Genomic DNA, 12,107 nt, shown 5'->3' on the forward strand with positions numbered 1-12,107 from the left:
TGCTAGGATTATAGGCATGAGCCACTGCACCCAACCAAGATAGTTAGACTTTTTAGAAATATTCTCTCTCCTGTAGTGACTAAAGCATTGCTGTAATGGAGCATGTATTCGTATGATTTAACTGAGGAATATCTAAATAGAACCCCGTTCTCCCATCCAAGTACTAACCAGGCCCGACCCTGCTTAGCTTCTCAGATCAGACGAGATCAGGTGTGTTCAGGGTGGTATGGCCGTAGACAGAAGCCCATTCTTAACTGGCTTCAGTATAAACAGTTTGTGGTACAAGTCATTGGGTCTGGATCTCAGTGCACCATTGTGATTTTGCTTTAGGGGCAGAATGGTGGTGGGCCATGCTCTAGCTTGGGCGTGGTTGGAGCAAGGCCAGCGTGGATGGAGGGTCCAGAATCCAGCTCTACCATCCTGTGCTCTCTCTCTTTGGAGACTTTTCTTAGCCCAACAGCAAGAATTGTTTGCTGAAGGCTCTGGAGGTGGGCAGTCCATTCACAGTTTTCCCCCACATGAGATGTCCTGTTTGGACATTCAGGGCGATCATACATTTGGGTTTGAAATCTTGTTTTTGGGATTTTGAGGAAAGGATCAGACCCACAAGTTAGGACAGTTTCATGGGCAGCATTAGAAGGAGTGGTAGAGGCTGTGCAGGCTGGCCCTGCCTTGTGCGCAGCCATTCAGCTGCATACTGTGGCTGGGAAGGGGAGATCTGCCCCTTAGAGTAGCGCCAGGCACCCTCAGGGCAGGGTGGTCACAGGGTGCCTGAGATGCTCAGGGAGCGGCTGCCTTGTCCTCCGTTTGGCTGTGTTAGAATGTGAGCCGAAAGGAGGGCCATGCATTGGTGTTCCTGAGTCACTCATAGCCCTGTAGTTCATATTTATAGCAATTAAAAAGTATTTTTAGTGTCAGAACTGAATAATCTCGGTTGCATAGATAAAGCTGTGCAGGGTCATTAACTTATCAGCTGTGTGGCCTTGGAGCCTGGGTGCAGCTCCATACAGTGAGGAGACCAGAGCTGGTCCCGCCCGCTCCCTGGATCTACAAGTCCTTGGCATGCACTCAACAGAGACAAGGTGGGGCTAATGAGATGACCAAGAGTGGCCATGTTTATGGGCTGGGCTGGGCTTGTTGCCTGGCTGAGGTGGAAGGTGGGGGGCAGCTATAGAAATGGCATCTGCAAGGGGCTGTGGATTAGGGGAACTGGTCCAGTCGGTTCAGAACCACCTGCACTCACAGAGTTACCAGTAAGCTCTTGTAACCCGATGACTGAGGATCTTTTTGTTTTTGTTTTGAGATGGAGTCTCACTCTGTCACCCTGGCTAGAGTGCAGTGGCGTCATCATAGGTCACTGCAACCTGGAACTCCTGGGCTCAAGAGATCCTCCCACCTCAGCCTCGCGAGTAGCTGGGATTACAGGCATGCGCCACCACACCTGGCTAATGTTTAATTTTTTTGTGGAGACAGTCTTGCTATGTTGCCCAGGATGGTGTCAAACTCTTGGCTTCAAGCAGTCCTCCCGCCTCAGCCTACCCAAAGTGCTGGGATTACAGGCCCAGTGGCTAAGTTCTGATGCCCTCCTAATGTTCCTCGCCTTCTTGAACAAATGCAAGTATATGTGCACGTGCTTTTTAAATTGTAAGAAGCTGTACAGAGTTTTATCAAATAGTCTGTGCTTGAGACTTTTACAGATGAGAAAAACAGGCCAGAGAGCTGAAGTGACTTCCCTGATCCTGATGTAGCCCGTGAGAGGCAGACCTGGGACTTGGGGACCCAGGAGGTGACAGCAGGCAGGCCTGCTATTGCCTGTGAGAGTGGGCACTCGGGGGCTGTAAAGAGGTATCCTGCATGACAGTTTGTGTCAGTGACAGTTGGGAGAAGGGGTATTGGATGGCATGTTTGCTGCCCTCAGAAATGGGAAGGCCTTTTTGAAGGTTTTCTTTTGAAGACTTCACAGCCAGGGACTTTGGAAGAGCTTGGCCCTCGGGATTCTCCCTCATCTCTGCTGACTCAGAGCAGAATCTGCCACATTGAGCCACCAAGCATGTGGGAACAGACAAATGCTCCTTGGTTAGCAGTCCGACACCTGTTGAGGGCAGTGCCTCTGTTGCAGTGAGGGGCAGCCCTGGACTCAGGCTTTCAGGGGTGGGACCCTGCACTTGTCAGGCTGTTCCCCCCAGGAAGGAGGCTGAATACCGTCTGGATTTATTTTGGCAAAGGTTAGTTGAGCACCTGCCATATGCAGAGCACTCAGGTATCTCCAGCCTTTCAAGCACTTCCTCTAATTGGGAAGAAAGAGCACTGGCCACTGTGAGGAATGTGTGTTGTGGTCACATGGAAGTTTGAGAGTTTGGCTGGGCACAGTGGCTCACGCCGGTAATCCCACCACTCTGGGACACTGAGGCAGAAGGATCTCTGGAGCCCAGGAGTTTGGGACCATCCTGAGCAAGATTGAAACCTTGTCTCTACAAAAAATAGAAAAATTAGCCAGGTATCGTGGTGAACACCTGTAGTCCTAGCTACTCAGGAGGCTGAGGCAGGAGGATCACTGGAGCCTGGGAGTTTGAGGATGCTGCAAGCTACAATGACGCCACTGCACTCTACTCAGGGCACCAGAGCGAGACTCTGTCTCCAAAAACAAGAAAAGAAAAAGAAGTTTGAGTTTGTGGGGAACTGTGACTTGGAAAACGGAACTTCATTTATTACAGCTAAGTGCTTTCAGTTATCTGAAATTAAAGTAGGAGTTCTAATTTCATTTCAATCAGAATGTAAAAATTATTTACACCTGAAATCTGTCATATTTTGGTTTAAGTCATCTCAGTAATAAGTTGACCTTAAACACACAATCTCCCTGATTTCGAGCGACCCTCCTTCTCTTGCCATTTGGTGGCAAACAGTGGCTACTACCCTGGTCAGGTCCTTTCTCTCCTCCCTAATCTCTTGTGTTCCTTCCATCTGCCCTCGGCCTGGTCCCAGCCCACCTGCCCCGTCTGGCTTCTTACCTTCTGCACATTCTGCATGTGGCCGTGTCATGGGTCCCAGTGCATGGTAGGTGGGTTGTGGCTTGGTGCTCCCACTGTCTGTTCCCTTCTGCCCAAAATGCCTTCTCTTTCTTCTTCAGGTCCCACCCGCCCTTCATGGCTCAGACCATAGGTCCCCTCCTTGAAGCATCCTCACTCCATATTCCACCCCGCATGTCTTATTTTTTCATTTCTCAGCACTTGTATCCATTCTGTGAATTTATATGTTTATTTGTCTTATCCTTCTTGGAGAGTGAAAAGCTCATTTTAGTCATTTTCGTATTCACAGACCTTATAGCACACTGTGTATTTTAATAGGTATTTGTTGCATTTTTTTAAAAATCATATTCATTTTTTCACATGATATAATATATCCTGCACATATCTGAGTCTCTTTTAGTAAAAATGGTTATGTGTGGTAAGAACTTTACTGGAATCCCATAGCCCCTTGCTGGGCGCGGAACTTGGCCTTCTGGGAGTGGGGACCTTCCCACACTCCTCCTCTGGTCTGGCCTAGGACCCCTTACTCCTTGAGGCTCACCTTTTTTGTTTTTGAGACATGATCTTGCTCTCTCACCTGGGCTAGAGTGCAGTGGCGTCATCATAGCTCACTGCAACCTCTAACTCCTGGGCCCCAGCCATCCTCCTGCCTCAGCCTCCCGAGTAGCTGGGACTACAGGTGCAAGCCACCATGCCCAGCTAATTTTTTTCTAGTTTTTGTAGAGATGGGGTCTCACTCTTGCTTAGGCTGGTCTCAAACTCCTGACCTCAAGCAATCCTCCTGCCTCAGCCTCCCAGAGTGCTAGGATTACAGGCCTGAGCCATCACGCCCGGCCTGAGGCTCACCTTTTCTGCCAGCTTCCTGCCCCTTGAACGTCGTTTGCAGCCATGCCCACCTACTTTAACATTTTAACCTTTTTCCTCTTATCACTGACATCATCTCTGGTGGTCAAAGAATTGACTTCATTCAAGGCAAGGCAAGGGGACAGAGGTTCTCCTTACATCATCAGTTGTGCAAGAGATGCCAATTAAGAGGTTGAAGAGGTGGATGACTTAGCAGTGGGCTGGGAACGCCCTTGTAGGTCAGTGTGACTCAGAAGTCCATGCCACCACCCTGAACCAAGTACTGAGGCCCAGGTTCCACATTTCTCCCCATAAAGAAGCCAAAGTCTGACTTGGCCTTCATTTTTCATGAGTGAAAAACCATTTCTATTTCAGGAAACTTTTCTCTTTAGTGTTTTTGATGGTGATGTGCTATTAGATTGTGGTCCTGTTAAATCCCATTTCCCCCATTAGCCAGTTACTATACTTTCTCCTTTTCACTTCTGCTTTGTCACTGGGAACATTTCTGGAAACAGCAGTTGCTGCTCCTGCCCATATCAGACCTTAGGTTCTGGGAGAGTCCAAAGAAGAACAAGGGACTCTTGGCCGGGCGCGGTGGCTCACGCCTGTAATCCTAGCACTCCGGGAGGCCGAGGCGGGCGGATCGTTTGAGCTCAGGAGTTCGAGACCAGCCTGAGCAAGAGCGAGACCCCGTCTCTACTAAAAATAGAAAGAAATTATCTGGCCAACTAAAAATATATATACATAAAAATTAGCCGGGCATGGTGGCGCATGTCTGTAGTCCCAGCTACTCGGGAGGCTGAGGCAGTAGGATCGCTTAAGCCCAGGAGTGTGAGGTTGCTGTGAGCTAGGCTGACGCCACGGCACTCACTCTAGCCCGGGCAATAAAGTGAGACTCTGTCTCAAAAAAAAAAAAAAAAAAAGAACAAGGGACTCTTAAGAATAAATTTGGCTCGGAGAAACAGAAAACTCAGTACTCAGTTCAGGCGGCTTAAACCAACAGGCTTATTTTTCTCACTTAGCAAGAAACCTGAGGTTGCTTGCCTCAGCTTAGGTTTTCAGTGGTGTCCCCAGCAACCCAGGTGCCACCTTCCAAGTGAATAGGCTTCTGCCCCTTCAGGTGTCTTGTCACAATCCAGGCTCTCTTTCTGAAGCTTTCATTTGCGGGGTGCTTCCCTTGGGCTGGCTGGTTATTCACTAGTCTCTGGCCTCCTTGTGATTTATCCCCTGAGGTGGGACAGACACTTAATTCTGACAGCAGAGGAGAGATCTCAGGTTGAGATAAGTGTGGGAGGAAACAAGCAAGGGCTGGGATTATCACAAGGGGAAAGCCTCTCCAGGAGGGTGCCAAAGCTGAGCAGCCAAGTCAAGGGAGAGGACAGCATCCCAGGGGAAGGGCAGGTAGCTGCTAGGGCCTGGGGGATGGAAGGAGCAGGGGGCCATAGAGGCAGGCAGGCAGGGAGGGCTCTGCAGGCTGCATAGAACCTAAATCCAGAGGGTCATAGAAGGCAGGTCCCATTCTGATGCAGGTATTGAAAGGGAGAGGCAGGGAGGCAAGGGCGGGTGGTTTGAAGAGCTGGGAGAAGAGATATCTCCTTGAGGAGTGGAAGACATTGGAGAGATGCTGGGTTGCAGGACGACAGGGAAGTGGAGGGAGAGATGGGGCTGGCTGTGGTGTCTGGGCCCAGGAAGGAAGTGGCCCCATCAGAGGTTCATGCAGGGATGGGTGGGATCAGTGGGTAGGTGGGGGCTCTGAGGCTGGGGCAGGTATATTCTGGCTTCTGGTGTGTCCTGCTGCCATGGCAACCCAAAAATGACCTTCATTTTCAAAGCCTTTTTAAAAAATTCAACTTTTGAGATGTAGCTTACATTAAAATTCACCCATTTTAAGTGTGTGGTTCAGTGGGTTTTGCTAAATGTATGTTGTCACTACACTCAATATAGAACATTCCATCACCCAAATCTGAAAAACCTTTTAGTATGACTCCAGGTCATGGTGCAAAGGGACTTGCTGTTGTTGGATGTGTAGCTGGCCCAGTCCCAGAGCCAGGGCATGCTCTGAGGGTGGGGCTGGGTACTCCCCCAGTGGTGCTGGAGCTGAGCGGACTGGGGAGTGAAGAGGGCTGAGGTGAATAAGGAAAAGACGATGGAAGCTGCATTCTTGACATATTCCTTCCCCGGGATTCCCAGTAGCTCATCAATACCGGTATGAACCAGTTTTTTCTGACTGCCTCCAGCATGAGCTGAATTGCTGAATTTCCATCTGTGCAGTTGTCCTCAGCCAATTGAAAATCACCTGGAGTTTATTCCAAGCACAAAAGAAGGTCAGAGAGAGGAGGCCCGATGATCATGATCGCCCTCTCTCTAGGGCCTGGGCTGGAAGGAGTCCTGAAGCCTTTGTGCTCTCAGGGACAGAGAGCCGACTTTGACCTTACCTTGACCTTAGGTCCCTGGGCTTATCGGGTGGAAATTCTTTTCATTTTATCGTTGAGCCCAGAAGCTTACAAATTGTTTTCCTGGCTGCTTTGGTGAGCCAGAGTAAGAGGCACTTTTGCTAGAGTGACTACAGTTCTTTATGTAAGGGTTGCTCTGCTATTACTCAATTAACCTGACCACCACTGTGCCTGGGGACTGCTGTGTGTAATTTCTGCCTGAGCCTAAACCTCTCCCAGCAGAGGGTATGGTCAACATTCCAAGTGCTCTTAGTGAGAAAAGCCTACGGAGAGCATCAGTAAAATTTAGCCATTCCTATCTCTGCTGCTGCTACTATTGCTTTTTTTTTTTTTTTTTTTTTACCATTTTTATTGTTCTTCAATAGCTGATTTTACTAAAGAGAGGCAAACTTGTGACTTTGCTATGACTTTGGGCTCTGGATCCATAAGCGGATATTGCGCCCCAGAATAAAGGAGTCTGTCAGCTGGGGAGGACCCTTGATCCAAGATCTTGCCCTTGGATGATTTTGCCCTGTATTTCTGGACAGTTCCTAATGAGTTCTGTGAGGTGGAAGGAAGACAGTACATTTTAAGGGTTGAAGAAAGTCTGGGTTGTGCTGCTCTCCAGTGCCTACTTGGTTTGAAAATTGTGCTCTACCCACGAGCCTTGTTGCGGCCCCATGGACCTGAGTGTCCAGGGCTGGACCGGGGGGGCGGGTCACATCGTGAGGGTAGAGATGCTAGCACAGGAACAAGTCTGGGGTAAAGAGCCTTGATTAGGTTTTTTGTGGTGGTAGCAGCTTGCTGTTGGTTCTTGCTGGGTAGGGGTGGGATATAGCTGGGCTCTCTCCTCCCACTTCACTGCTATATTGGAGGGGCTTCTCCTTTCAGGCCAGGCCATGAGTTATTGAAAACCTGGGCAGAAGCCAAGGCATGTGGTCCTTGGTTATCTCTGCTTCTAGAACAAGGACAGTGGCCAAGGCGTGCAGTCCCCAGTCATCTCTGCTTCCAGAACCAGGATGGACAGCCAAGGCGTGCAGTCCCTGGTCATCTCTGCATCCAGAACCAGAATGTTGGCTCAGCCATGTGGTCCTTGGTCATCTCTGCTTCCAAAACCAGGATGGACAGCCAAGGTGTGCAATCCCTGGTCATCTCTGCTTCCAAAACCAGGATGGACAGCCAAGGTGTGCAATCCCTGGTCATCTCTGCTTCCAGCCAGGATGGATGGCCAAGGTGTGTGGTCCCCGATCATCTTTGTTTCCAGAACAAGGATGGTGGCCAAGGCATGTGGTTCCCGGTCGTCTCTGCTTCCAGAACTAAGATGAGCAACCAAGGTGTACAGTCCCTGGTCATTTCTTCATCCAGAACCAGAGTGGTGTCCAAGGCATGTGGTCCTTGGTCATCTCTACTTCCAGAATATAGAGAGCCCTTACACCTGCTGGGAAAGCTCCAGAACATCAGAAACACTTGGTGGTGTCCAGCATGTTTGTACACAGCTACCTTCTAGATCCCTGTGTCCTTGTACAGAACCAGTCAGGGACTTGGCAGCTTTACTTTACCCTAGGGAGTCAATGCTGCAGTGTCCTCTATTTTTTTCTCATAAGAATAAGTCCATTTTTTTCCTCTGGTGGAAATACTGCCTTTTCCCGTATTAGAGAAGGATTCAGACTGAGTTTTGGTGAGAACCAGTTTAATAGAGGAAGATTGAGAGAATAGTTTGGGGGATTCCAAATCCTGGATTTCTGTAGCAAACATTTTGATAGCACTTGTTGAAAAGGAAAGTTTGCAGACTTTTTTTTCATGTTCCTGATTGTCAGGTTATGTTTGTATAAGATACTTCTACAGTAGGTTTTATGGGAGGTGCCAGAAGAAAATCCCAAATCTCTCTTCTCTTATCAGCACAAACACTGAAATTTAACCAGTAAGGTAAAAACAGTAAAACCTCAAATAGTTTGAGTTGTTAAAATATTTAAAAATTGTCATCAAGATATAATTCACATAACATAAATGTCACCATTTTAAAATGTGCAGTTTGGTGGGTTTTGGGATTTTTGGTTTTAAGAAATGAGGTCTTGGTTGGGCATGGTGGCACACACCTGTAATCCTAGGACTTTGGGAGGCCAAGATGGGAGGGTCACTTGAGGCCATGAGTTCAAGACCAGCCTGAGCAAGAGCAAGACCCCATCTCTATTAAAAATAGAAAAATTAGGTGTCGTGGTGCTTGCCTGTAGTCCCAGCTACTCGGGTGGCTGAGGCAGGAGGATCGCCTGAGCCCAGGAGTTTGAGGTTGCAATGAGCTGTGAAGATGTCACTGCACTCTAGCCCGGGCAACAGAGCAAGACCATGTCTCAAAACAAACAAACAAACAAAAAAGGCCGAGCGTGGTGGCTCACGCCTGTAATCCTAGCACTCTGGGAGGCCAAGGCGGGTGGATTGTTTGAGCTCAGGAGTTCGAGACCAGCCTGAGCAAGAGTGAGACCCCGTCTCTACTAAAAATAGAAAGAAATTATCTGGCCAACTAAAATATATATATATATATATATATACACACACACAAAATTAGCTGGGCATGGTGGCGCATGCCTGTAGTCCCAGCTACTCGGGAGGCTGAGGCAGTAGGATCGTTTAAGCCCAGGAACTTGAGATTGCTGTGAGCTAGGCTGATGCCACGGCACTCACTCTAGCCTGGGCAACAGAATGTCTTTTCTTTTCAAAAAAAAAAGAAAAAGACAAAGAAAAAAGAAATGGATGAGGTCTTGCTGTTTTGCCCAAGCTGGTCTCGAGTAGCTGGGACTACAGGTATGTGCCACCATGCCCGGCTAATTTTTTTCTATATATATTTTTAGCTGTCCAGATCATTTCTTTCTATTTTTAGTAGAGACGGGGTCTCGCTCTTGCTCAGGCTGGTCTTGAACTCTTGAGCTCAAACGGTCCTCCCGCCTCGGCCTCCCAGAGTGCTAGGGTTACAGGCATGAGCCACCTCGCCGGCCCGTAATATTCTGTAATTTTTTCCCCAATGGTTTTATTTTTAAAAATTATTTTTTTCTGAATACCAGAGGAATATGTTCTTACTGTAGAATGTTTTAAACAATCCACAAAACTCCCCTCAAAGAAAGTTTTCAGTGAGAGGCCAGACTGCCTTAGGCAAGGCAAACAGTCTAGGCCTGCACATCATCGTAGTGTGTTTTCTAGCCGGTGGCTGGCTGCAGTATACAGCAATGCTGTCAGACCACCTGAATCAGGCACATCTATGCCCTGGGCAGCATTATAGAGGAGACTTCCTGAAGAAGCCAGGAGACCTTAAGGACTAATCTTGTGGTTTCTATAGCCATCTCTACCCCTCTCATTTCCAGACATGGACAGACCCATCTGATATCCCCCAAATCCCAGACAGGGAGCACATCTGGGTAGCATCTTGGTAGAAGGTGAACACAAAAAATTAAGTAAAATTCTCCTTTCTGAATTTTTCAAGAGTGTCTAATCAGAGTTTATTGATGGAAGAGTCTTAGAAACTGGAAAATGTATTACAGAGAAGAAAGACAATGTTTTTATCTTTCTAAACTGTCTGGGTTTTTTTGGGTGGGGTAAATAGAATTTTGTAAACTTTTAGTATCTCTGATCTCTAAGATATTTTAAAAACTCACATCTTTGTATGAGATGAATAAACGATTAAAGTTCACAGTATCTATGCAAATTATGAATTATTCAAATATGAAATAAACAAAAACAGTAGGAATATAGGTAAATGAGTTAATTCATAGTAGCACTAAGGAAATTCAAACCGATAATGACACCTGGCTTTTATGAAGTACTTGTTAGCTGCTAGACCATACACTAATGACTTTCTTTAAGTATACTATTTAGTCTTTACTACAGCATACCTCTGAAGAATATATATGTTTTTGTTCTCTTAGATGAGAAAACTGAGCACAGAAGGTCAGGTAACTTGCCAAGATCACAGGGCTCAAATTTGAATTGTAATCTCTGACCCCACACCCTAAGTTGTTAGCTCCTGAGTGCCCCGCCTGAAATAAGGATGAAATTATTTCTCTGTAGGGTTAGTGCTGCCTCACAAAAAGGATCTGACTCCATTTTGTGTCCAGGGGAGTAAGAAAACATGAGTTGGCCCTAGACCCTCCAGAGGCTGTGCTGAGGGAGGTACTAAACTCCCTCAGTGTCCCCTGGGCACTCAGGTCAGGGTGTGATCATCTGGCGTCCCACCTATGAACTGGCAGGTTTGAAATCTACATAGGCCCAAGAGCTTCACCTCCCAGATGCTGGGTCCTGGAGAGAGAGGTGGGGCAGGAAACATCTCTGTTGACTTCAACTCTTGTCTGTCCCCAGGTCCCAGCACCTGGCCTGCAGGGGCAGTCAGTGGGTGGGAGTAGAGGAGAGCTGTTTGGCTTTGGTCCCTTGGGATGTGTATGTTGATGGGAAGAAGGCCACAGGGCATGTGTGTTACAGGAGTGGAGGTCAGAAGGCGCATTCTGAGGGCAAAATGAAAGGGGCAGAAAGCAGAGGGCCCTAACTCTGACAGAAACCCACTGCTTTGGGGCAGACAGGGACACAGCTGTCCAGCGCAGGAGGAAGCGGGCTCAGCCAGCCCGTGATAGACTTGACTTGCCTGCAGAGAGCAGCTCTCTGTTGCCATACATGTGTCTTGGACTTACGGGAGCAGTGAGGTAACCGTGTACCTTCTTTGTCTTTAGTCATGGGACATTTTTTTTCGCAACACCAATGCTGGAGCCCCTCCGGGCACTGCCTACCAGAGCCCCCTTCCCCTGAGCCGAGGCTCCTTGGCTACCGTGGCCCACGCACAGTCCCTGGTGGAGGCACAGCCCAACGTGGACAAGCTCGTGGAGGACCACCTGGCGGTGCAGTCTCTCATCAGGGCATATCAGGTAAGCTGGGTGCTGACTGTCCACACAGGAAAGGATGCAGTGTTCCTTGGGCCAAGCCTCGTGGCACCATCAGCCTTTCTAAGTGTATATTGTCATTTAACTTTTACCTCCTCAGATACTAGATGCTTTTTCCCTGCTTTGGGGTCTTAGGGAGGCAAAAAACAAATATACAAGAGAAAAGGAACCAGGCTAACTCTTTTTGAGAAAATTCTCTGGCACCTTTAATGTGTGCCCTATACATAGGTCCTTATTTCTTTTCCTAAGTTGGCAAGAAAGATCTGTGGGCAGGGAAACCAAGTCAGTCCTTGGGCATCAAAGAGAAGTGCTGCCCACACAGCAGTGAGCGGAGGCAGGGACCGGTGGTGCCGCTGAGTGAGTTGATGCTCCCTTCTCTGTCGCTGACAACTGAGAAATAAACCTGTAGAGTTTGGAGAATGGAGTCAGGGAGAGGCAGGTGAGGGGGGGCAGCTGAGCCTGCAGAGAGTGGGTGAGGGCCAGGGGAATTCTTGCCAAAAGCATTCTAGTCAGTGGCCTGCCTCACTGTGTGAGCATTGAGCAGAACGGGGCTTTTCCTCCCTGTCCTTTCTCAGCACAATAACCCAGGCTTTTCTAGGATGTCTGCCTGATACGGGGTTGCGGGGAGCCCAGAGTTCAGACCTTAAGGCCTGATCCGTGATAGTTCTGAGGAGTACAGGTGGAGACAAGCAAGCCCATGCATCCCTTCTGGAAGCTCAGCCAGGCCCCTACCACCTCTCTCACATAGCTGCATAGGTGACAACAAGGGGACTCATTCATGCCCCTGGATTCGCCCTCCTCTCTCATACTTTGGTTTCTGATGGCGTAGGCCATTTCCTCTGCCGGCAGGGCCAGTGGTGCAGGTGTCCTAACAGGGTGGGATAGAGAAG

At 48.4% G+C, this 12,107-nt stretch overlaps 1 protein-coding gene across 4 annotated transcripts in view; it reads left to right on the forward strand.

Annotated features, from left to right (window-relative positions):
• The window catches only part of OGDH (oxoglutarate dehydrogenase), a 94,769-nt gene that overhangs the window by 30,808 nt on the left and 51,854 nt on the right, over positions 1-12,107 (forward strand). For 2 of the 4 annotated variants that reach the window (XM_045565216.1, XM_045565215.1), the window contains exon 3: positions 11,011-11,202. In XM_045565216.1, the coding sequence (XP_045421172.1) occupies positions 11,011-11,202 (192 nt within the window). Of the gene's footprint in view, positions 1-6,686; positions 7,535-11,010; positions 11,203-12,107 lie in introns of those variants that run through there. The other 2 variants (XM_045565214.1, XM_045565213.1) reach the window with 2 other exon arrangements.

Source organism: Lemur catta, chromosome 11 (genome assembly GCF_020740605.2).
Source record: "Lemur catta isolate mLemCat1 chromosome 11, mLemCat1.pri, whole genome shotgun sequence".
Taxonomy (NCBI): domain Eukaryota; kingdom Metazoa; phylum Chordata; class Mammalia; order Primates; family Lemuridae; genus Lemur; species Lemur catta.